General features: G+C 43.9%; 2 protein-coding genes across 3 annotated transcripts; one reads left to right on the top strand and one right to left on the bottom strand.

The window, feature by feature from the left end:
- The first annotated feature begins 513 nt into the window (after nucleotides 1–513).
- LOC121198240 (transmembrane protease serine 9-like) lies at nucleotides 514–18,889 on the top strand. The gene is made up of 25 exons (XM_041062228.1): nucleotides 514–618; nucleotides 2,131–2,151; nucleotides 2,307–2,469; nucleotides 3,376–3,638; nucleotides 3,882–4,027; nucleotides 4,104–4,392; nucleotides 4,698–4,869; nucleotides 5,167–5,420; nucleotides 5,575–5,672; nucleotides 6,039–6,376; nucleotides 9,197–9,294; nucleotides 11,725–11,781; nucleotides 12,520–12,540; nucleotides 12,672–12,831; nucleotides 13,215–13,483; nucleotides 13,831–13,976; nucleotides 14,058–14,325; nucleotides 14,659–14,821; nucleotides 15,291–15,559; nucleotides 15,755–15,900; nucleotides 15,982–16,291; nucleotides 16,472–16,643; nucleotides 16,781–17,034; nucleotides 17,189–17,286; nucleotides 17,807–18,889. The coding sequence occupies exons 1-25, from the start codon at nucleotides 564–566 to the stop codon at nucleotides 18,086–18,088; spliced, it is 4,512 nt and encodes a 1,503-aa protein (XP_040918162.1). The 5' UTR covers nucleotides 514–563; the 3' UTR covers nucleotides 18,089–18,889.
- A 438-nt stretch (nucleotides 18,890–19,327) lies between these two features.
- Nucleotides 19,328–22,774, bottom strand: si:ch211-198p11.6. Of its 2 annotated transcripts, none has more exons than XM_041063172.1 (5): nucleotides 22,619–22,774; nucleotides 21,898–21,957; nucleotides 21,681–21,791; nucleotides 20,592–20,729; nucleotides 19,328–20,138 (listed from the first exon to the last, which is right to left on the bottom strand). In XM_041063172.1, the coding sequence occupies exons 2-5, from the start codon at nucleotides 21,922–21,924 to the stop codon at nucleotides 20,052–20,054; spliced, it is 363 nt and encodes a 120-aa protein (XP_040919106.1). In that variant the 5' UTR covers nucleotides 21,925–21,957; nucleotides 22,619–22,774; the 3' UTR covers nucleotides 19,328–20,051. The 2 variants fall into 2 exon arrangements, with proteins under 2 accessions (XP_040919106.1, XP_040919107.1); XM_041063173.1 differs by having other exon boundaries at nucleotides 21,738–21,791.
- Nucleotides 22,775–23,452: the final 678 nt, after the last annotated feature.

The following is a 23,452-nucleotide window of genomic DNA, read 5'->3' as shown; positions in this document are numbered from 1 at the left end:
ATGAACTGTTTGATTTAAGTCATTCAAAACCGAAAGCTCCGCCCCCACCTGCCATCCCACTAATGATTTAAAATGAGAATGGACATGTCAACATTGACTGATGTTTGAATAAATGAGCTCGGCTACTGAAGCGCTGACTGAAGTCTTTGTGTTCCTCAGGTGGTTTGAACACGAGGAAACAGTCTTTAGATTCTTTGCTGCAGTAAAAGCACCAGCGTCCTCAGACAGGTGTGTGAATGAACCCTCTCTGTGACGAGAACCACGGCTTTAATCTTTAAAAACACTAACCTCCCTACAGCTGTCAGGTTAATGAGGTGCAGAATAAATCACAATATTTTAATATACAATATACTTAAGCACGGTCCAACAGTAAATGCACTTTGTTTTGGGTTTGACAGACACTGACGTGTGATGTGAGGCGAAACAGGTGAGAGTGTGTGGTAATGTGTTGGGCGTGTGCTGCACAGGTAATAGTGTTTGTCAGAGAGGTGTGTTTGTGTTCGAGGGAGGAGAGATGAAGGTTATATATGCTGGAGCAGGACAGGTGATATGGATTTTCAGTTATGGCTCTGTACAGAGTGATCTGCGCACTGACTCTGCTGACTCTCCTGACCCCAGGTAAGGACCCACCTCACTGTGCACACCTGAGCCAATCATGTTTCAGATCTGCTAACTGCTGTAGGAGAGGACAGACACCGAGGAGGAAATCAAATCTTTGAGCTAAGTGAGAGCAGCTGTGACACAAAGGCTAAACACAAGCACAGACATTCAGAGCTGCTCTGGAATAAACGTGTGCTGCACTTTATCCTGAAGCTGTAAGAGTGACGTGACAACACGTTGGTTTCTATGTAAAGATCATGTGAGACGCAGCAGCTCGTCCATCAGCACGTTAAAGATTTTTAATGGATTTAAAAAGTAAACAGTCACATTTTACTGTTTGTTTTATCCGCTTCTCTTCCACGTTCAGCCTCTGTTAACTGTCCTGATCTTTTACAGTCACTCAGACGTTTTAACCACAGCCTTCTTCACTGACTCTTCAAACTGTTCTTGAAGTTTATTGCCATTTTTAAGACATAAGACAGTGATTATAATTTTGTTTTGACACATAATGTGAAGCTTGTGTGGTCACAGGATTTGCTCTCCCTTCATCACACCTGTGATTTGCTCTGATGAAGCCGAGGCTAAATCTTAAAAAGCTTAATTAAATATTTGTTTGTTTTAAAAGCCATTACAGTGTTTAATAGCTCCTGACTGATTACATTCATCTGTGCTTCATCTGACCGTTTATTTTCTGTCAAAGACCAGAAGCCACTGACTGAGATTTTCATTTTATTAGAAAATAAAGCTCTCGGGTGATAATTTAATTTAATTTAATTTAATTTCAGGCATTTAAAGGCGCTTTAGTTTCTGCTGATGGATGTTTGACGTCACTGCACTAACATGGTGTGACCACACGTTTCTGTCATCACAGTGGGTTTCAGGTTAAGACGGGTGGATGGATGCAGCCGCGCCTCCTTAAGTCCCCGATTGCAAAATATTTACTGACAAGAAAAATGTGTGTTGACTGAACAGTTTGTCATCCGGGAGCAGAGCCGGGCGACTGTCACATCGCTTCACAGTAAACTGTCGTTACAGTGGAATTTAATGGTGACACACTCACTTTGTGCACGTTGAACTGAGTGTGGTGGGATGTTTGTGTCTGTGAGTGATGCAGATTTAGTCTGGACAATGTGCAGACAGTTCTCTGAGACGAGGCAGTAAAACCAGTTTGAGCAGAGACCAGGTTTCACTTCGCAGCGCAACAAGCAGATCCGTTAAAACAACATGACAGTGGAAAAGTTGGCTGGTAAAGGAGGAAGATGAGAAAATGACTGACAGCGAACTCACAGCTCTCGTCTCTTTTTTCTGTTTTAAGCCATTAGTTATAGTTTCTGTGCAGATTGTAAAGTCAAGATATCAGGACAGGCTGTTCCATTAGTGTTATACAGCTGTCAGTGAGGGCTGGACACGAAAACACAGCATAAATCTGTGAATAATAAATCTTTTCTGTTTGTCACAGATCATCACAGAATATCTCTAAATATACAGAAATGTTTCAACTGTTCTTCCTTTCTGTTTTTTTTTTTTCAGAATCTCACTCACAGCTCAGCGGTAAGTCAAAGTTTCTCTGCACATGTACTTTACTTTCTTTCCCCGTCATTTTTCACCTGTGAACATGTTACTGCGACTTTGTTCAGGATCATAATCCGCAGTGATGATCCAGGGCACAGGGAGCATTTCTCACTCTGTCTGCTGTCTCTCTGTAGACTGTGGTCAGCCTCCGCTCAACACCAGGATTGTTGGGGGACAGGTGGCCCCCGTAGGCAGCTGGCCCTGGCAGGTCAGTCTGCACTCCTCTGGGAGTCACTTCTGTGGAGGATCCCTCATCAACAACAACTGGGTGCTGACGGCAGCTCACTGCGTATCAAGGTGAGCAGTGAACGTAGTGCTGCAACGGAAACAACATGCACTGGCTTAAACAGACTTACTGAGGCAGTGGTTTCCAACCTGGGGGTCAGAACCCCTCCAGGGGGTCACAGGAGTTATCTGAGGGGTCTCAGGATGGTGAACGGGACAGGATGATGAATGGGACAGGATATCACAGTGATGAAAAAGACACAAAATGTTTCTGAAGGTTTATCATCTTATTTCCATTTGACTTTGTTTTCCCTGTGAAGTTTTCATTTGGACTATGTCCATTTTTCCAGTTTTTATTGAAATGTAAGGAGCTCAGGTAAAAAGCTTCTCTGTGTGAAAGTTAATGCAAACAGTTCCTGCAGGTGACCCAGCCTGTCTGTACAAACTGCTCCCCCTGATGGTTCACTGGGATAATGCTGTGCTGCAGGAAGTAGGACTGTAAACTGCTGCCGGGCTGGTCAGTGCTTCATGTGGATCAGTCCAAAATTCAGAAATGAACTTTCCATGTTTCCCTTTTTTAAAAGTCTTTGTTATTTATTTGTTCTATGCTTTAACTTCAGAAACACTGAGACATGACACTGTGTAAAAATCAGCTGTGGTGTCGTTTACAATTATTACTCCGATCTCGAACTTAGATACAGGAATACACCTCAGAGTCTGAGTGTGAAACATCATCCTGTGCTGTACATTTGTACTGGGAGGAAAAAATCTGAGCGAACGATTTATATAAGTTATATAATTAGGATTCATTGAAGTAATGAAAAAGTATATAAAGCACATGTAAGCTGCGAGAATGTTTTATGACTCTGAGGATACAAACTCGTGTGAGCTGATGTCTCCCTGGTGAGACATCTATCCAGCTCAGCGTCTGCCAAAGTGCTGCTGACCACAGCTCAGATTTTAATGCCTTTGCCGCAGCATAAGAAACGTGGTTGTGTACCTGGGACGCCAGAGTCAAGAGGGAGTCAACAACAATGAGGTGTCTCGGACGGTAGCAGAGTTCATCGTTCATCCCAACTACGTAGCACGTACGAGTGACAACGACATCGCCCTCCTGAGGCTCTCCTCGCCCGTGACTTTCACCAACTTCATCCTGCCCGTCTGCCTGGCAGCCTCCGGCAGCACCTTCTACAACGGCACTGACACCTGGGTCACCGGCTGGGGCACCATTGGAAGTGGAGGTGGGCAGATAACATTTGTTTTCAGAGAAACCAGGAACACAACCTGAAAAATGTTTTTCACTCACCCAGAGAAGCAACAAAACCTTCCTGTGATGTAGAGTTTGTAGGATCATTTTATCATCATCTGTTGGGTGGGGTTAGAGGGGGTTAGAGGGGGTTAGGGAGGTGCAATAGCACAGAAATAACTTCAGCATTGTCAGAAGATGCTCAGTAACATGTTTTTTTGATTGAATTTGTCTTTAGTGCCGCTTCCTTCACCACAAAACCTGATGGAGGTGGAGGTGCCAGTTGTGGGGAACAGACAGTGTAACTGTGACTATGGAGTGGGCACAATCACTGACAACATGATGTGTGCCGGGTTACGAGCTGGAGGGAAGGACTCCTGTCAGGTGATCATTTTACCTCCGTTTGTCAGATTTGACCTCCTGCAAAGATTCTGTCTCCTAAACGATTCTTTCCTCACAGGGCGACTCAGGCGGTCCGCTGGTGAGCAAGCAGGGTGGTCGCTGGATCCAGGCGGGAATCGTGAGTTTTGGAATCGGCTGTGCTCAGCCTAATTTCCCAGGAGTCTACGCCAGAGTGTCTCGGTATCAGAGCTGGATCGAAAGCAATATCAACAGCAACCAGCCGGGCTTCATCACCTTCACATCAACCGGGATTGACGGGGACCTGAGCGTCACCTGTGCAGGCCTGCCGCCACCTCCAACCACCATCCCTCCAACCACCACCATGCCTCCAACAACCACACCCGAGCGTGAGTGACCACAGAGTCCAGACTTTGTAAAAACTGATTTTAACCTTAAATTTCTCCTGAGAAAGTTGCAAACGCATTTTTCCACACTGGTGATGTTGAAACTGAGGGAAACATACGAACCAAAGCCTGTTCTGATATCACTGTTCCATCAAACGGAAATATCACAGGTATCTTTGGAAAATTCCGGATCTCCACTATAAAATGAAAACAAAGTTCTGTGGGTTTGAACAAAGTCTGACTAAACCACCTGAGCTTTTAATGACGACTCTGTATGGTCTGAGTTTACATGTTGCTTTTCTCTCCAGCTGTGGTCTGTGGCCAAGCCCCGCTGAATTCACGCATCCTGAATGCAAGCTTAGTGGCGACGGCTGGTGTGTGGCCGTGGATGGCGAGCCTACAGAAGAATGGAAGTCATGTGTGTGGTGGGACTCTGGTTTCCGTGGACTCTGTGCTGAGCAGCGCCAACTGCTTCTCAAGGTGAGACACGTGGAGCGGTGCCATGGACGCCATAATGTTCGATGTTTGATCTGCTGCCCCAAAAAAATCACTAGAGCAACAAATGTGGATTAATCCGCCGCCAAAAATAGTCCCCAACAAACGCACCATTTCCACCCGTTTGTTTGGTAAAAACTACAGAGAGCAGCTGTTTTAGGAAAAGACTGAAACTGGATTCAAACACTGGCCCTGTTCTTTGAGCCGAAGTCTACGAAGCTGAATCTGTAAGAGACGTTTTCTTCTCCTCAGTCTTAATGTCTTTCATTTTATCTCCCTCAGTTCACCCACGCCGTCTGAATGGACCGTCGTGTTGGGCCGTTTGAAACAAAATGGATCAAATCCCTTTGAGGTGACACTGAATGTGAGAAATATCACACTGAGCAACCTCACTGGGTCCAATGTGGCAGTGCTGCATCTGGCAACCTCCCCCAACCTGACCAGCTACGTCCGGCCCATCTGCCTGGACACGGGACGAACCTTCAGCGTGGGCACCACGTGCTGGGCTGCCGGCTGGAGCGCCGGCCGAGGAGGGGGTGAGTCCATCACACACAGTTTGACACAGAAACTCTAACGCTCTGCATCGTTTCACCTCTTTAGATTAAACAGAGTAAAGTCACACAGGAGACGTGGCAGTCTGGGTACGATTCAGGTTCCTCTTCTCACCGTTTTCCTTTTTTCCAACTTTAGTGGAAGGAGTTCTGCAGGAGTTCCGGACCACGGTGTTAGACTGTGGGAACGCGTCGACAGCTGAGAGCATTTGTACGGAGGATTTTACCCTGGAGCAGGTTAATAATCAGATTATTATCATTCTGATGATTGTTTTCTGTCACGTGAAGCCACAGAGTTTTACCAGAGAGCAAACTCACATCGTCTCTCTTTAAATCAGCTGATTCAAAGTAAACCTCACTGATTTACATTTTGGTCTGGAGGACAGCTTGTAATTTAAAAAAATGTATATTCAGAATTTTCTTTAGCTCCTCAAATGTGTGATGAAAAAAAGAATATTATTTTCTGTCATTTTAAAAAAACGATGTGACTGAACGTTGACTTCATGATTGTGTTGGAGAGCTAAGCTAAGCTAAGCTAAGCTAAGCTAAGCTAGGCCAGGCCTGTTGGACTTCTGGACATTTCTGTGTTTCCTGTTTGTTCAGGGTGACTCTGGCGGCCCGCTGATGTGTAAGCAGGACGGCTCTTGGTTCCAGGCGGCGGTGTTATCAGCTGACACCAACTCCACCAGTCAAACACGAGCAAGTACAGTGAAGGTCTTCACCAAACTGAGCCGCTTCGTTGGCTTCTTGATTCAGACACTGGGCACGCTGTTATCTCCAGGCTCCACCGCCACCACCACCAACAGCACCAACACCAACAACAGCACCAACACCACAACTGCCACCCCCCTGACCACCAGCGGGGTCGCTGTCACTCACCCTCCCCCCTTCTTCTTCCTCTTCCATCTCCTCATCCTCTCTGTGTGTCTCCAGCTTTTCTTATAGACACCTCCAACTTTATCTGTACATTGTGATTAACTAATCTGTGATTTGATTCTGCTTCCATAGTTGAGCGCGAGCACCAGAGTAGTGAAGTTAGTCCTTCAGTAACAGCTCAGTTCATTTTCTCCTCCACGGTCTGTGATGGACCATCAGCACAAACAACGAGACACGAAGCTGAAAAAACTCTTACCATGTTCAGGGCTACGGAGTTCAGGCTTCTGGCCCCTGAGGCTCTTGGGTAATGTAGTATTTTGAGGCAATGCACATAATTCCCGCTGTGCTGACGGGAGACATCCTGTGTCCCGTTTCCATGCTAATAGTAATGTATACAGTCCATGCTGTGGACTCATCACTATAAATAACTGTTAGTATACAAGAAATCAACATTCTTCACATGAAAGTTGTGAATCAGAGTGTGACGTTAGATTAGTGTGAAATTACTCAGAGGACGGGGCAGTAACCTCCAGCCCACTTCACTACTCTGTTACAGCAATAAACCGTGACTTGTCCTTTCTGTCTTCGACGCAGAGACGAAAAGCGATAATCCAGTCTCTGTCCTCACAAGTTTGACTTTCTTTATGTCCAAAGACGAGATCCTGGACTCTAAATGCTTCCAGTCTTAAATGAAGGGTGTAAAATATGGGTGTACAATGAAGAACTGTTTAAGCTGCACAGAACAGATGTTGGTATATGTAGCCTAGCATTCCAGCACTTCATGCTTTTTAAAGCTCCACGGACCATGATGCATCACTGCATCACTGCTTTTGTTATCTTTTTGAATCAGTATCATGATAAATGTGAAATCTTTTTAATATATAATTTTGACGTACACAGTGATTTGCTGAGTGGGACCCAACAGTGACATTCGACCCGGACGTTGTGTTCATGCACTGACATGATCGTCATTTACATAAAACTTGAACTTACTGAAACAGGGATGATGTTTATCGATCACACTGCTTTCTGTCGTTTCCTCAGTCCTTGACAAAATGGATAGAAAACTCAAAGAAACATTCTTTGGAGGTCTGAGTAACACAGTCTGCCAACAGTCAGCCTGTCCATCATCTACCTCATATTATCATGAAGCTCCTGCACCATAACGTTAACTTCCATCTGAAGGGACACAGCAGTGTGAAAGATAAAGATCAGTTTAAGTCTTGCCAAGCTTCTCCAATAAAACCGTCCTGTAAATGTTTGTCTTTTTGTCCTGATAAGCTGCTTTCAGATGATGAAGTCAGAATCCTCTTCCTCCGTTTGGCTCAGTGACCTCCTCCTCCTGAGCTGCTGCTCCTTTCATTCACGAGAGGGAGCAAGTTAATGCTGATTCAGCTGTTTCACTTTATTCCTCACAAAATTAAACCAAATACACTGAAAATGTGTTGGACGCGTGTGTTTGTAAGTGTGTGCGTGTGTGTGTGTGTGTGTGTGTGTGTGTGTGTCTAAGTGTACATGTACGGGTGTGTGTGGGGGCGGCGGTGCGTGCGCTCCTACCGGCTCCTGATAAGACACAGGTGTGTGTGTGTGTGTGGGGGGGGGGCTGGGACACGGTCGCCACGGCAGAGTCGAGTCGTGTGTGTCCGCTGCCTCGCCACAGACACACGGTGCGAGAGGATGAAGCCTTGGATGTAAGTGGAGCGGTGGGGGACGCGCTCCACCCTCCTGCGGTTAAGTACTCCTCTGTTTCTTTGGCCGAGATAACATTCAGTTAGCCTGTGTTTGCGGTGGCAGTTTATTATTTCTTTTCTTTTGTTCTTGGTGGTTCTTCTGATTCTCTTGGACAAATGTGGACATCTCGCGTTCAGTCACTGTTTCCCGAACAGTTTCAGTGATTTTGTGGATTGGGCTCTGATTTGTTTGGATTTACGTTCAGTGGATTAGCGGTTTAATTTTTGGACGGTTAAGTTTATTAGGAACACTTTCTGTAGACAAAACGAAAGCCTTATTCAGTTGTCCTGTAATAAACTCTCCTTCATGAAGGTTTCAGTTTTCAGTTTGTGGCTAAATAGTTTTTTCATCATCGATAGAAATAGGAGTGGACCAAACCTGTGTCAGTGTAACACACAACCCTGGTGTCACCGTTTTATCATCCTGCAGGTGTGAGCAGTAACTTCTGAGAGTTAGTCTTCTGCACGATCAACATCAGGATCTGCGTTCATCAGAACCGAAAAAGATGAAGCACAAGTGGCCAAAGAAACCGGAGATGATCAAACTGAGGAATCTGTTTTTAAAACATCTCAGAATGAAATAAACCAATCAAAAACCAGAAGGTATAAAATAACAGCACATACACATGTACTATACATGTACTATACATGTACTACACTTTCTAACGTTAAAGTCTGGTGATTCAAATTCCATGAACAAAGACCAAAACCAGCAATGAATTGATCCTCTCACACACACACCTGAAGAAATAGTCACCATATATCCAAATATGGATTCATCCACTGAAGAAAATAGTCCCCAACAAATGCATCTTCAGTATGAACCAGTGGGCTTGGAGCTGAGAGCCACAGACAGAGGAGGGAAGTCAGAAAGTTTGATTTCCATGTACGACACTGGCACATGAAATGATTCACATCTTTTCATGTACCTAGGTGATGGCATCACACATGGGGCAACGTTTTCTCAGAGTGCAATCTGCTGCTTTGTGAGTTCTACCACTTTATCTGAGCTGGAGTCTCTTAGCATTTTACAGTTTGTCAGGTCGTGACTGCATGCACACGCTCATTGCCGACGGTCGTCAGCACTGTCCTGCTGAAAAAGCTGCTAATTTCACCACTGCTGAAATTCCTTTTCATTTCTGGTTTGTGCTGCAGGCCGGTCAGACCTCCGTATCCTGATCAGATGCCCAAACCACCTCAGCTGATTCCTTCTGATGTGACGGAGCAGGACGGTCGGAGGAGAGTCGGAGACTGTAAGTTCATAAATATTTAACATGGAGTGATAGTTAGACTTCCTGATCCCATCATGGCTAACACATTCCCAGTCTGACAGTCGGTGGGGTCCAGACTCTGTGCTGTGTTATAGCACAGGTTAGGAAAGGGAAAGTTTTCAATTTACTTATTAGCTAATCAAACAAAAAGAGTCATCGGCACCCTTGAGTTTCCCACACAGTGCAGTCCAAACAACAACAACACCACATAAAGTAAAAGTAACACTGTTTGTTCAGCACATGCAGCTCTTCATCTGTACTAAAAAATATCAGGTAATCGTTTCTTGTTTGCTCCACCCCTGAATGTAAACACTTATGTGTTTGAACTGCAGAAAACATGCAGCTGCTTCGTCCTGTTTGTGATTCCTGACAGATTCAAACCAGCTGAACCAGATCGCAGAAATATGAAAGTGTAAATTGTGCTGTTTGATGCTCAGTCTGAGAACAGGTCAGCTGAAACTGTAAATAAAAATACTAAATAAAATACTCTGGAACTAATATAGAGTTCTAAAAAAAGAAAATCATTTTATTTTTAAAATGTTATTTATCATGTTGTTTATGTTTTATCAGGCTTTGTGTGATTTTGTTGTTGCATTTGTTTTCTTTTGAGTCTGTGATATTAATTGTTTAATAACTCAGGACATGCAGTGCTCCAGAAAATGTGCGGCTCTTTTATTTTACTCGTCACGCTGGTTTATCCAGTTCTGTTTTTTGTGAAGTAATTTCCTGGAGTTCAGTGATACTTCCTAAAATTACCTTGCACTTCTGCATACCTGTTCATTTCTGCAATCCTACCCGTATTCAGTCCACCCTCAGTGAAACTGATTGTTGGAACAACCAGACACGATTGACTGTAATAGTGAAGGGGATTTTGCCTTGTTTTTGATGCAGGGTGTGATTTCCCCTTTTTACATGCAAGTTAAAAATTGTTCCAACAGAAACCACTGATGAATAAAAACAAGATTGTTTTAATGCACATGTTATAGTCACTGCAACATGTTACATGCAACATGTTAGACTAAAAAGGCACAATTAGAAATCATCACACTGGTGTGATTATGTGCGTCACAGGGGTAAATCCAGCGTTTATGAAGTCTTTTTATGGACATTTGAAAATGACATTTATTGTGTATCTTGTATCGGTGGATCTTTTTAAGTTTCCATTTATTTATTTATTTATTTATCAGCAGGTCGTACTTTATGTTATAAAATGAAAATAAAGATCACAGGACCCACAAGGAAATCTGAGCCTTTTGAAGAATGTCAGCTGCGGGACAATGGAACTCTGTTGTTTTGCACATATCCTTAATAACTTAATGATGAATCACAGAAAATAAAACCTGTTTCCTTGTGAAACTTCCTTGTTAATGGGTGGAAAATACCTATCAGTCATTTCTGAGCTTGATTCTTTATCTTATTTCTAATTCTCATGCAACTGAACTATTGACAATCATCTTCAGCATCAGCAGTAAAAGTGAAGAAGCCTGTTGTTAAGGTCACGAGTGGTGACAACTGGTTCAGGTCATATCTCTCTGCAGCAGGTGAATGTTGTTGTCAGTGGTTTGAAATGAAACCCCCAGGTTTCTGATAAAGGTCGATCAGGGGTCAAATTAGGCCGATTGCTCTTTTCTCTGTACATGAATAATACCTGTGTTTCAACGCAATGCTGTGACGTACATTTTTATGCTGATGATACCATGTTCTAAAGGCCTGTAAACCAACCAGGCCTTTTCCTGTTTACAGGAGGCTTTCAGTGGAAAAGATGTTTTATGTTCCTAATCCTGTTCATGCAGGTGGAGATCTGATAAAGACAACAGTGATATAAACACTTAGCAATATGGTTAGACAGCAGGTTGTCCTACAAAACTCATGTTGAGCATCATCATCATCATCATCATCATCATCTCAATTAAAAATCTGGATTGGATTCTTACTCTGAAACATAAAAGCCATTTTACAGTCCACCATACTGTCTGCACTGGATCGTGGAGACAACCTACAAACTACTGGTCAGCACATTCTGTCCAGTGGGCCAAAGTTTATATGAGGGGTCAGAATATTAGGAACACCTCTGAATATACTGTAGTTCTGTACAACACCAACTTTAACTATGAGCTCAATAATAAACATATGGTTATGATGACAATGCCAACAAAAACCTGAATGTTATGAGCTTTGCAAAGGTAGATCTTAGGACACTGTATTAAACAGTACAGGTGCTGCTAATACAGAGCTCAGTCAGTGTAAATGAAACCATGTAGACGCAGATGTAAAACAAAACATGTAATTTGTGGTAAATTGTTGGGCGTGTTGTTGAACAGGTAGTTTTGGTGCAGAGAGGTGTGTTTGTTCTCAAGGGAGGAGAGAAGAAGCTATTTAAATGTGAGCAGATGTGATTTCATGCACTTTCACTCATGGCTCTGTACAGAGTGATCGGTGTGCTGACTCTGCTGACTCTCCTGACACCAGGTAAGGACCCTCCTCACCGTGCACACCTGAACCAATCACACGTCAGATCTACTAACTGCTGTGTGAGAGGACAAACACTGAGCATGGTACAAATATAATTAAGCATCTTTTAATTAAGTGGAAAGAAAATTAATGAAAGGGATCAAATTATTGACCAAACCATCGATCCTGGTAATTCTGTGTTTATTAACGCAGACAGTCTCACAGAGCATCGTGTTTCTAAGGGATTTATTCATGAGGAATTCAGTGACTTTTATCAGGAGTCAGAAAAGTAAAATCACTGAATTTTCATTTTTAGAGTTTTGGTGTTTTAAACCCTCCTTCATGCAGGTTATAATGTTCACTGAGGCAGTGGTTGTTTTGAAGGATGTAGTTTGTGTGTGAAGCCTCCTTTGTGTCTGAAATGACAGTGTTAGAACGATGTTCATGTGTCTGTGGTAGATAAACCTACAGCTCAGTCTGCAGCTCCTCTCAGTTTTATGGAGCTTTGCAGTGTCAGTTTTCGTGTCCGACTCTCAGCTCAGCTCCGTCTCGCCATCACAGCGTTGTTTTTCACTCGCCGTCTCACACTGACCAAACCATTTCTTATCTGATCTTATCAGTTCTCCGAAGAGGCTGCAGGTTTTCTGAAAACCTTTTCACAATCACAAAATTCCTCCCATGAACACAGGACATCGCATGCTGGTACAAGACAGATCAGTGAATTCAGTTTGTTTTTTCTTTGTCTTCTGTTTTCAGAGTCTCATGCACAGCTGGATGGTAAGTCAGAGTTTCTATGCGTACTTCTTCTTCACTTCCTCTCGTCAGTTGTGATATTGAAAGAGTGAAATGTGTTGCTGGTTGGTCTGTGGTTTCTTCTCACTGTGTTTTTATCGTCTGCCTCTCTTCAGTGTGCGGTCGGCCTCTGTTGAACACCAGGATTGTGGGAGGAGCGGAGGCCCCTCCAGGTAACTGGCCCTGGCAGGCCAGTCTGCACAGATCTGGGATTCACATCTGTGGAGGATCCCTCATTAACAATGAATGGGTGCTGACTGCTACCAGCTGCTTAATGTGAGTTCACGATCAGTTTGACAAACACTTATACTCCTTGGTGTGTTTACTGAACATGTTTAACATTCACAGTGCTGGTGAAAAACGTCGGTGAATCCTTGGATTTAAAAACGGGTTGAAGCCTGAGAGAAGGCGGGAAGCTGTGGCCACCGGCAAAGGGGCTGAACTTCTACAAATCTGAACATTTCTAAAAACATGTTTTCACTTTGTCAACTTTATCCATTTAAAATCAAATCACAGTACAACACAGTAAATTACACAAACAGTGAGGGGTTCTGGATCATTTCTGATAAACTCCATTCAAACTAGATCAGATCTGCTCGTGACCACAGTTCTGCTTTTCACGCCTTGGCACTGTTCTCTGCCTCTTCTCGTTACCTCAGCACCGGCACAAACAATCTGGTTGTGTACCTCGGGCGCCAGAGTCAAGAGGGATCCAACCCCAATGAGGTGAATCGGACCGTGACGGTTGTCATCAATCATCCCAGCTACAACCCCAGTACTGGTAACAACGACCTCTCCCTCCTGAGGCTCTCCTCACCTGTGAATTTCACCAACTTCATCCTGCCCGTCTGCCTGGCAGCCTCAGGCAGCACCTTCCACAACGGCACTAGCACCTGGATCACCGGCTGGGGAGACATCGCATTAGGAGGTAGTTACCGGATTACATTTATTTTCAGAGAGATCGTGACCACAATGTCGACAGTTTTCTCTGCAGTCACACCTGCTGCTTCCACATGAGGAAGCACCGTCTGCACGTCATGTCATGATTTGTTGGAAAAGTATAAATAAATACACAGACGATCATTTACCACTGAATAAGTGTCGCTTCAGTGGACTGACAGGTGAGCCACGTGGGCTGAAAGCTGCTGAGACACAACTGTTTCCAGTACTGATCAGTGTGTTCTTAGGTTTAACCACAGCAGCTTTACAGAGTGATAGCAGGTTCCTGTACTTTGTGTTAAAGTTGCTGATTAAACTGCATTTGTGTCTCCTTAGTGCCTCTTCCTTCCCCACGAAACCTAACAGAGGTGGAGGTGCCGGTCGTGGGGAACGGACAGTGTAGCTGTGACTATGGAGTGGGCTTAATCACAGACAACATGATGTGTACCGGGTTGCGAGCTGGAGGGAGGGGCCCCTGCCATGTGATTATTTTTATATTTGTGTTTTTGTCAGATTTGACCTCCAGCAAAGATTCTGTCTCCTAAACGATTGTTTCCTCACAGGGCGATGGAGGCGGTCCGCTGGTGAGCAAGCAGAACGGGACCTGGATCCAGGCGGGAATCGTGAGTTTTGGAATAGGTTGTGCCCAGTCGAATTTCCCAACAGTCTACACCAGAGTGTCCCAGTATCAGAGCTGGATCAGCAGTCATATCAGCAGCAACCAGCCGGGCTTCGTCACCTACATCTCCCCTGGGGTTAACAGCGACCTCATCCTCGCCTGTCCCATCCTGATACCCCCTCCAACCCTCCCTCCAGCACCTGCAGCAGAAAGTGAGTGATTTTAAAGTTTTTATTTTCCCACACTGTAAAACACTCATATCACACTGTCCTGGTTTATTCCATTTCACCTTGTAGTAGTGGCCACAGAGTGAAACATTCAAAACCAAGTTCTTTTGACTGCGCTATTCCATCAATTTGAAAATATCCCATATGTGCTTTATTTTGTTCAAGTCTCTCTGTTTAATTAACAAGCACATCACATGCTGAGCACAACAAATCCCAGCAAACACAGAACTGTAGTTTCAGGAGTTTGTTTCGCTGAGATTTTAAATCACAGGACCATGATCGTCACACAGCTTGTTTTTATCATGTGTCTCCCTTCAGTCTGTGGTCTGCCTCCGCTCAACACCAGGATCGTTGGAGGACAGGAGGCTCCAACGGGCAGCTGGCCCTGGCAGGCCGGGCTCTACAGATTTGGGGTGTTCCTCTGTGGAGGATCCCTCATTAACGATGAGTGGGTGCTGACCGCTGCTCACTGTGTGCGCAGGTGAGCACAAAGCAACATGTGCTGTACTCAGTATGTCAGTAAGTAGGAGTTTTCATGCAGGACTTTTACTTGTAAAGGAGTGAAGTGAGAGAAGTATCACATGTGGAGTCATCCAGAGTCAGCAGTCTACGAGCTTTACAGGAGAAAAGCTTTGCTTGAACTGATAACATGGTTTATTTCTTTGATTTGTTTTCAACCTGTAAATACAGGTGACGAACAGACAGAGCTTAGTTATGAAGGTTTGGGAGCTACTGCTCTCAGTGACAGGCTGAAAGCAGCACTTATCAAACTGAGGGAACCAAAACATTTATTGGGCACATAAATATAAAAAGTTGAAAGAATTAGTAATATTAATTATCTATCTATCAAACTCCATACAAACTATAGATAAGGTCTTCAAGTGTTTGCAGACGTCCTCTTGACCAACAGTTTTCATTTGCACTGTTTTGTTTCTCTCTCATTACCTCAGCAACGCCACAACTGGTCTGGTTGTGTTTCTGGGTACCCAGAGTATTTCAGTGTTAACCGCCAATGAGCAGGCTCGGGCGGTAACACAGATCATCATTCATCCCAACTACATTGCCCGGACTGGTGACAACGACATCGCCCTCCTGAAGCTCTCCTCACCTGTGAATTTCACCAACTTCATCCTGCCCGTCTGCCTGGCAGCCTCCGGCAGCACCTTCTACAACGGCACAGACACCTGGGTCACCGGCTGGGGCACCATTGAGTTTGGAGGTGGGTTAAAAAGCATCTGGATTCCATGGGTTTTCAGAGAAACGATAAAATGTGTCTCTGTCTTTAACCTTCATCAGTAAACATCTGAAACATCACTGAGACAGCTGCATGTCATTTCAGTCTCAGTATCAACAGTCCATTTTGTGTGGAACTACTTTTAAAGGTTATTTCACTGCGTGTGTTGTGTGTCTTTAGTGCTCCCTCCTCCCCCATTCACCCTCAGGGAGGTGGAGGTGCCAGTTGTGGGGAACAGACAGTGTAACTGTGACTATGGAGTGGGCGCAATCACTGACAACATGATGTGTGCCGGGTTACGAGCTGGAGGGAAGGACTCCTGTCAGGTGATCATTTTACCTCCTCTGTTTGTGTCAGATTTGACCTCCTGCAAAGATTCTGTCTCCTAAACGATTCTTTCCTCACAGGGCGACTCAGGCGGTCCGCTGGTGCGCAAGCAGGGTGGTCGCTGGATCCAGGCGGGAATCGTGAGTTCTGGAAGTGAATGTGGTAAGCCTAATTTCCCAGGAGTGTATACCCGAGTGTCCCAGTACCAGTCCTGGATCAGCAGCCATATCAACAGCAACCAGCCGGGCTTCATCAGCTTCAGGTCCAATGGGACTGATGGAGACCTGAGTGTCAGCTGTCCAGGCCTGCCGTCGCTCACAACCACCCCCTCTACAGCCAACCCGTCAGCCAACTCCTCTACAACCACGGCCCCAGCATCCACACCCAGACGTGAGTGCCTGTCCAGACTTAGTGAACTCACACAGATGATTATATGATTTTGTAAAAAAAACAAAAAACAATTTAAAATATATCTCTATGAGTTTTAACAAAGTCTGATTTTTTAAAAAACGGAATTTTCAAGGTTTTGCATGAAAAAAAAACGTGTCCATCTTTTGCTTTTCTCTCCAGCTGTGGTCTGTGGCCAAGCCCCGCTGAATTCACGCATCCTGAATGCAAGCTCAGTGGCGACGGCTGGTGTGTGGCCGTGGATGGCCAGCCTACAGAAGAATGGAAGTCATGTGTGTGGTGGGACTCTGGTTTCCATGAACTCTGTGCTGAGCAGCGCCAACTGCTTCTCAAGGTGAGACACGTGGAGCGGTGCCATGGACGGCATAATGTTCGATGGCCCTGTTCTTTGAGCAGAAGTCTACGAAGCTGAATCTGTAAGAGACGTTTTCTTCTCCTCAGTCTTAATGTCTTTCATTTTATCTCCCTCAGTTCACCCACGTCGTCTGAATGGACCGTCGTCTTGGGCCGTTTGAAACAAAATGGATCAAATCCCTTTGAGGTGACACTGAATGTGAGAAATATCACTCTGAGCAACCTCACTGGGTCCAATGTGGCAGTGCTGCATCTGGCAACCTCCCCCACCCTGACCAGCTACGTCCAGCCCATCTGCCTGGACACGGGACGAACCTTCAGCGTGGGCACCACGTGCTGGGCTGCCGGCTGGAGCGCCGGCCGAGGAGGGGGTGAGTCCATCACACACAGTTTGACACAGAAACTCTAACGCTCTGCATCGTTTCACCTCTTTAGATTAAACAGAGTAAAGTCACACAGGAGACGTGGCAGTCTGGGTACGATTCAGGTTCCTCTTCTCACCGTTTTCCTTTTTTCCAACTTTAGTGGAAGGAGTTCTGCAGGAGTTCCGGACCACGGTGTTAGACTGTGGGAACGCGTCGACAGCTGAGAGCATTTGTACGGAGGATTTTACCCTGGAGCAGGTTAATAATCAGATTATTATTGTTATTTTTAATGTTGTCTTTACTTGCTGCGGCACGGTACAGAGGGGAACAGCCAGCCTGGCTGTGTCCAAAGGTGACAAAATCCAACTACCACCACCTGAAAGCCTCCTGATTCCCTCCTTATATCCTTCTCTTTTTATTGATTTATTTTTGTGGTAGCTGGGGCCTTGGACAGAGCCAGGCTAGCTGTTTCCAGCTGTTTCTAGTCCCTGTGCTAAGCTAAGCTAACAGTCTCTTGGCTGTAGCTTCATATTTACCGTACACACACGAGTGCTATCAAACCTCTCATTCAATACTCAGCGAGAAAGTTTCATTTCATAAAACAAACTGTTTTTTAAGGACTAAGAAAATATCTGTATAACACTTTTAGAGAAACTAAAAAAAATGTTATTTTCTGTCATTTTAAAAAACTGAAAGTCGACTTCATGATCAGAATGAGGTTGATACAAAACCCTCAGCATGTTGGACCTGAGTATTTCTGTGTTTCCTGTTTGTTCAGGGTGACTCTGGCGGCCCGCTGATGTGTAAGCAGGACGGCTCTTGGTTCCAGGCGGCGGTGTTATCAGCTGACACCAACTCCACCAGTCAAACACGAGCAAGTACAGTGAAGGTCTTCACCAAACTGAGCCGCTTCGTTGGCTTCTTGATTCAGACACTGGGCACGCTGTTATCTCCAGCCTCTAACGGGACCACCAGCGGGGTCGCTGTCACTCACCCTCCCCCCTTCTTCTTCCTCTTCCATCTCCTCGTCCTCTCTGTGTGTCTCCAGCTCTTCTTATAGACACCTCCAACTTTATCTGTACATTGTGATTTACAAAGCTGCATTAACTAATCTGTGATTTGATTCTGCTTCCATAGTTGAGCACGAGCAGCAGAGTTGTGAAGTTAGTCCTTCAGTGTATATTTTCCTTCTAGTTTCCTGAAATCCTGTTGGAGCTTTGAATTTAGACATTTCTCCAGTGTGAACTCACTACAGATTCAAAACCTGATTCGAATGAAGGATGTGTGTAAATGGGACACAGCTGTTTGAAGTAAAGTCTCCTGAAGTAAAGGAGACAAACTGAGGAAGGTGAACATGATTATAGATGATGAGCTGATTATCCAGGAGACTCCTGTGTTTCTGTTCACAGGAACATTGGTTTTTTGGTTTAAAGGAAACTTTAAAATGTAGATTGACTTTGAAGGGCAGTAACCTCCAGCCCACTTCACTACTCTGTTACAGCAATAATTCATGACTTGTCCTTTCTGTCTTTGACACAGAGACAAAAAGCAATAATCCAGTCTCTGTCCTCACAAGTTTGACTTTCTTTATGTCCAAAGACGAGATCCTGGACTCTAAATGCTTCCAGTCTTAAATGAAGGGTGTAAAATATGGGTGTACAATGAAGAACTGTTTAAGCTGCACAGAACAGATGTTGGTATATGTAGCCTGTACATGTGTGTTTACTCTAATACACAGCCTTCATTTATAGAGCTGCACTTGCAAAGCACCAAGGAAGACAGCAGCTACATAAACTCCTGCTGTAGTTAAAACTAATGCACTCCGATACAACTGTCCTGTAATAAAAGGTTTCAGGGTTCACTTTGTGTTGATTCAACTGTATGGTCATTTTGGAGGATGTAGTTTGTGGTGCTGCCTTATACAGAGCGGTGTCTGTTATTCATCTTACCCTCCTCTATAGAAATAGGGTGGATCAAATATTATCAACACCTGTGTCAGTGTAAAGTACAATTCAGCAGTCACAGCACCAGTATGGCTGAAACAGCCCTGTTTCATAAACCTTTTTTTTATAATCATCCTTTCATTTTCAGTGAAGCTGCATGTGTTTTATTTAGATATAAACATAGAACATAGTTAAGTTGAACCTGTCAGGGGACGTGATGATGGAAACAAAAGATTCTTTACTATCATTCGAAATGTTTTCAGAAGTTCATCAGGACTGATAAAAATGAAGCACGAGTGGCCAAAGAAACCAAAGATTAGTTCAAACTGAGGAATCAGAGTCAAAATCGATTTTTCAAACATTTTAGAATTTAATAAATCTTTGAAAAAACAGTGTATAAAAACAGCATAAAATGACTTTATTCATTTTTACATTTACAACATTTTCTAGCATTAAAGTCAAGTGATTCAAATTCCATGAAAAGACCAAAACCAGCAATCAACTGATCCTCGAACACGCACCTGAAGAAACACTCACTATACATCCAAATATGGATTCATCCACCGAGGAAAATAGTCCCCAACAAACGTTTCCTTCAGTTTGTTTGATAAAAACTACAGTGAACTACAGCTGTTACTAATTACTGGACCTTCTTTAAAAATGAAACTAGATATTTGTGCGGTGGATTTTCAGCTTTACATCTTCAGTATGAACCAATGGGCTCGGAGCCGAGAGCCACAGACAGAGGAGGGAAGTCAGAAAGTGTTGAGAGACTCAGACACTGCTGGTTTGGGTCTTTTTCATTGGATTTGTTGTCTGGGAGAACAATGTTGAGTAATATCAACCTTAAGGTTCAACTTATTGAACCATTCTCAAAATATACAAAACAAAAGGCACCTCCAGATCAGTAAAACCAGGTCTGGGCTTCAGCTTGATCATTCTGGTGTAAACACAGGAGCATGTAGGACTTTCCTTCTGGTAGATGCAGTACTACAAACCAAAGAAGGCTCCGCTGTCATCACACAAAAGGCCTCTAACGAAAAGGACTCAAAGACCGTAAAGGTACTTGTAGTCGGTCTTCTACTTGATCCTGATCTCAAAGCAGAGACAGTTGCAGGACTCACACTCAGGAGGCTGACAGGTGCAGGCACAGTCCCATTTGACACACTGTGGGAAAACACAGCAGACAGTTCACTGAGGAGAAGAAACACTGTTCACTAAAATAATGTCTTTAAACTTTCTGTATGAAGCTTTTTGTCAAGGAGCAAGGACGCTCCTGGTGTGAAGAGTGGATAAGAGCAACGTCTCATTTTAGAACACAGTACTGGCTTATTAACATTTCTGATAAGACGCACTTCAGCTATGACTGTGAGATGCTGAAAAGCATGAATGCTCAGCCCACACTACAGTGTCACACTCTCCTGCTTCTAAATTTATATGAGTGTGAGTTAGTGTAGAGTGTTTTCACAAAAATCATCTTAATACAGAACTCTAAGTAAGACAGAAAACTGATGTTATTTTGGTAAATAGTCTGCAAAACTGTCACGTATACATGATTTGATTTTTCAGGTTATGTGCTAAAACCTATCCTGAGAGAGGGAGAGTGTGGGGGCGACTTACAGTAGGAGAAGGGCATGAGTTGGTCAGACATGAGCGCATGGTTGGCAGGCGACAGTCACACATTTCAGCCAGTCTAAAGCACTGCTCACATATAGAAATGTTTGGACAGCAGTCACCGCACTCTGAAGAACAACGGTCCTTAGGAAGAGAGAAGACACCGGCAAAAATCAGCCACTTTATCACACACACATTTCTGCACTGTCTGCCCTGTATTTTCAAGATGACCCAACAGCATCTGTAAAATGATTCTGATGGAACAAGTTTTGCTTTTATCAAAATAGGACAATCTGCAGTGTTAATTCCTTCGTCCTTTGCCCTGCCCCTTTCCCTAGATGCTTCAGTCCTACCCGAGTCTCCTACCATAGTGCAACCCTCAACCACTCAACAGAACAGCAAGACACTGAAGAATGACAGGTGTGACTCAGTTATGTAAGGTTTGTCTTGTGCTTTGCCACCAGGTGGTACTGTTATAGTTAAGGATAAAGCCCATAGTAGGGCTGGCTCAGGCAACTGAACCATTCCTTAGTTATGCTGCTAAAGCCCTAGGCTGCTGGGGGACTTCCCATGATCCTTTGCACACCTCTCCTCTTCTCTCTTTCTCTCCTCAGACCCATTGTCACATTTATTAACCTTTATTACATGTCATTAACTCTGTGTCCTCTCTCTCCCGTAGTCCTGTGCTTGTTTGTCTCTGGTCTCTTTGTCTCTGTACCTGTCTGCAGGTGTCTCTGGCTCCGGAGCTGCATGTTCTCTGTCTGTGGTCCTGGCTCCACCCACCTGCTGCTGTTTATGGTCTACAATTATCCATTTCTAACACATTACTATGTTTAATGTTCCACTCTGCTTCAGATACATGTTGGATAAATATTCTCTGCAGACTGTTGTGTAAATAATGACCAACCATGACAGCTTCTTGCTGTGCTCTATTTCCTATCATAGCTGTAATCTGCTGAGCACAGTATCCACTAACTGTTCTGGAATCTGAATGCTGGCCCTCTAACATTGTCCACTTCCTGTTTGTATCATGTTTTATATGCTGCATATCCTTCTCCTCCTCTCCTCCCTGCTCCCTGAGTTACCAGCACCAACCTTGAGACAGAATCGGATCCACAGCCCAATCCCCAGGACGACCATGTAAAAACTCACAGTAATGATCAGCACTGCTGGCAGAGGGAGGGCGAGCTCCCAGATATGCAGCACCTGAGCAATAGGACCAACAAAATATGTAACTGCATCTAACAGAGCGGAGCTGAGGAGATGTTACACCTGTGGCATTCAGAGAAAATATCCAAGAATGATTTCTTACTTGCACTGTCTCTTGGTGAGAAGACATCTTTACTTGTCAAGGCTCACATCTCTGGGAATCCTGACAGGAAAAACACAGACAGTGTTAAAACCTGACTGTTATCTAGGCTTCTGAAAAGCCCATGTTTATTTTCGTTTTCAGTTCAACAGTGAAAAACCCAAAGATGTTTAGTTTACTATCATGAAAAAAAGAGAAACGTATCAAATTCTCACATTTGAAAACCTGGTATTTTGATATGAAAATTGACTTAAACCATTATCAAAACAGTTGCTAATTTATTTTCTGTTTATTGACTAATAATTTCAGCTGTACTTGTATTTACTGTTGGGCAGCTGAATGTACAACAGAAAAAACTCTTCATATAGTTTGTACGTAAAAATCTTACTTTGAAAAGTTATAAAGAAACTGAAGCAGTCAGATAAATGAAGCGGAGCAGAAGAAGAAAGTGGCTTAAAATGTAAATATTCAAGTAAAGTACAAGTACCTCAAATTAGGTGTAACATTCAAGTAAATGTGCTTTCCATCGAAATTAGTACAAATAAAGTAGCTGTTAGTAGTAAAATGGATTCAAGTATGGAAAGTACTTGCAGTGACGAGTTAAATGCTCGTCACTGTAAAATGTAAAAAAAAATAGAAAAACAAACATAAACTCCAGATGGCGATAGCGAAGCTAACAGCAGTTTGGTAAAATGGAAGAAAGAATACACTGCTAACATCTTACCGTTCAGTGTGGCCCTGTTTCCTTTAATGTGTCACAGATATCAGCGCTGGTAGATTTAAAGTGAAGTCACGTTTTTTGTTTTTTATTGTTCATAGTAGAAAAAGATGTGATTCTACTGCCTGCTATGGCAAACAATCCAGGTTAGCTTATGGCGGCTGCTGCGTTACCATGGAGTCAGAAGGATCCCTGGAAGGGACAAAATAGGCGCATGGCAGGGATAACGCGGACATGGGGTGATGATCACAATGAACTCATGAAAACTTTTCTAAGTGAGAGACTTAAGGGTTTTTTTTGGTAAATATTTCTAAAAACGTGTTTTCACATTGTCGTCGTGGGTTACTGAGCGTAGGTAGAGCGGTAAAAATGGAAATGTTATCCATCTAAAATTAAAACTACACAATCACGTGTGAAAAGAAGGAAGGGGTTTGAAGACTCTCTGAAGTCACCGTGAATCAGATCAGGATTTGCTGTGATCCCAAGGGAGGGCGATACAAGGGCTCCAGGAGTGAGCAATTCTCCATTGACCCCCATGTTAAAATAGCCAACTTTACAGCCTAAAAAAAACAGTCACGCACTGGCAGTTAGCTCTTTGCTAAAGCATCGGCTGGGCTAGGCGGCTATATCCAGAGGCCTCCTGCGGTTAACAGGGGCTGCAGTGTCCGTGTTTGTTTGTCAATGTTCGGATAGGTTTCTGTGACAGTATGGCTTGTTGTAGTGTAGAATGTACTAACCGACCGTCGAAGGAGTCTGTGCTGCAGTTTTTTCGGTAAGTAAATTTCTCACTATTTTACCTGGATGTTTGCACTAATTAGCATGTATTAGCATATTTTGCTA

This window comes from Toxotes jaculatrix, chromosome 18 (genome assembly GCF_017976425.1).
Source record: "Toxotes jaculatrix isolate fToxJac2 chromosome 18, fToxJac2.pri, whole genome shotgun sequence".
In the NCBI taxonomy this organism is placed as follows: Eukaryota; Metazoa; Chordata; class Actinopteri; family Toxotidae; genus Toxotes; species Toxotes jaculatrix.
Note: the sequence above shows the minus strand (reverse complement) of the source record. Positions and strands in the feature narration are given on the sequence as shown.

What these genes read in the sequence shown, in the direction of transcription:
- si:ch211-198p11.6 (XM_041063172.1), bottom strand. Translation starts at nt 21,924, where the DNA reads ATGTCTTCTCACCAAGAGACAGTGCAA. An exon ending in CTCACCAAGAGACAGTGCAA is followed by an intron (nt 21,792 to 21,897) that starts GTAAGAAATCAT and finishes CCTATTGCTCAG; the next exon opens with GTGCTGCATATCTGGGAGCT. An exon ending in ACTCATGCCCTTCTCCTACT is followed by an intron (nt 20,139 to 20,591) that starts GTAAGTCGCCCC and finishes GTTTTCCCACAG; the next exon opens with TGTGTCAAATGGGACTGTGC.
- LOC121198240 (XM_041062228.1), top strand. Translation starts at nt 564, where the DNA reads ATGGCTCTGTACAGAGTGATCTGCGCACTGACTCTGCTGACTCTCCTG. An exon ending in TCGGAGGAGAGTCGGAGACT is followed by an intron (nt 9,295 to 11,724) that starts GTAAGTTCATAA and finishes ATGCACTTTCAC; the next exon opens with TCATGGCTCTGTACAGAGTG. An exon ending in GGGAGACATCGCATTAGGAG is followed by an intron (nt 13,484 to 13,830) that starts GTAGTTACCGGA and finishes GTGTCTCCTTAG; the next exon opens with TGCCTCTTCCTTCCCCACGA.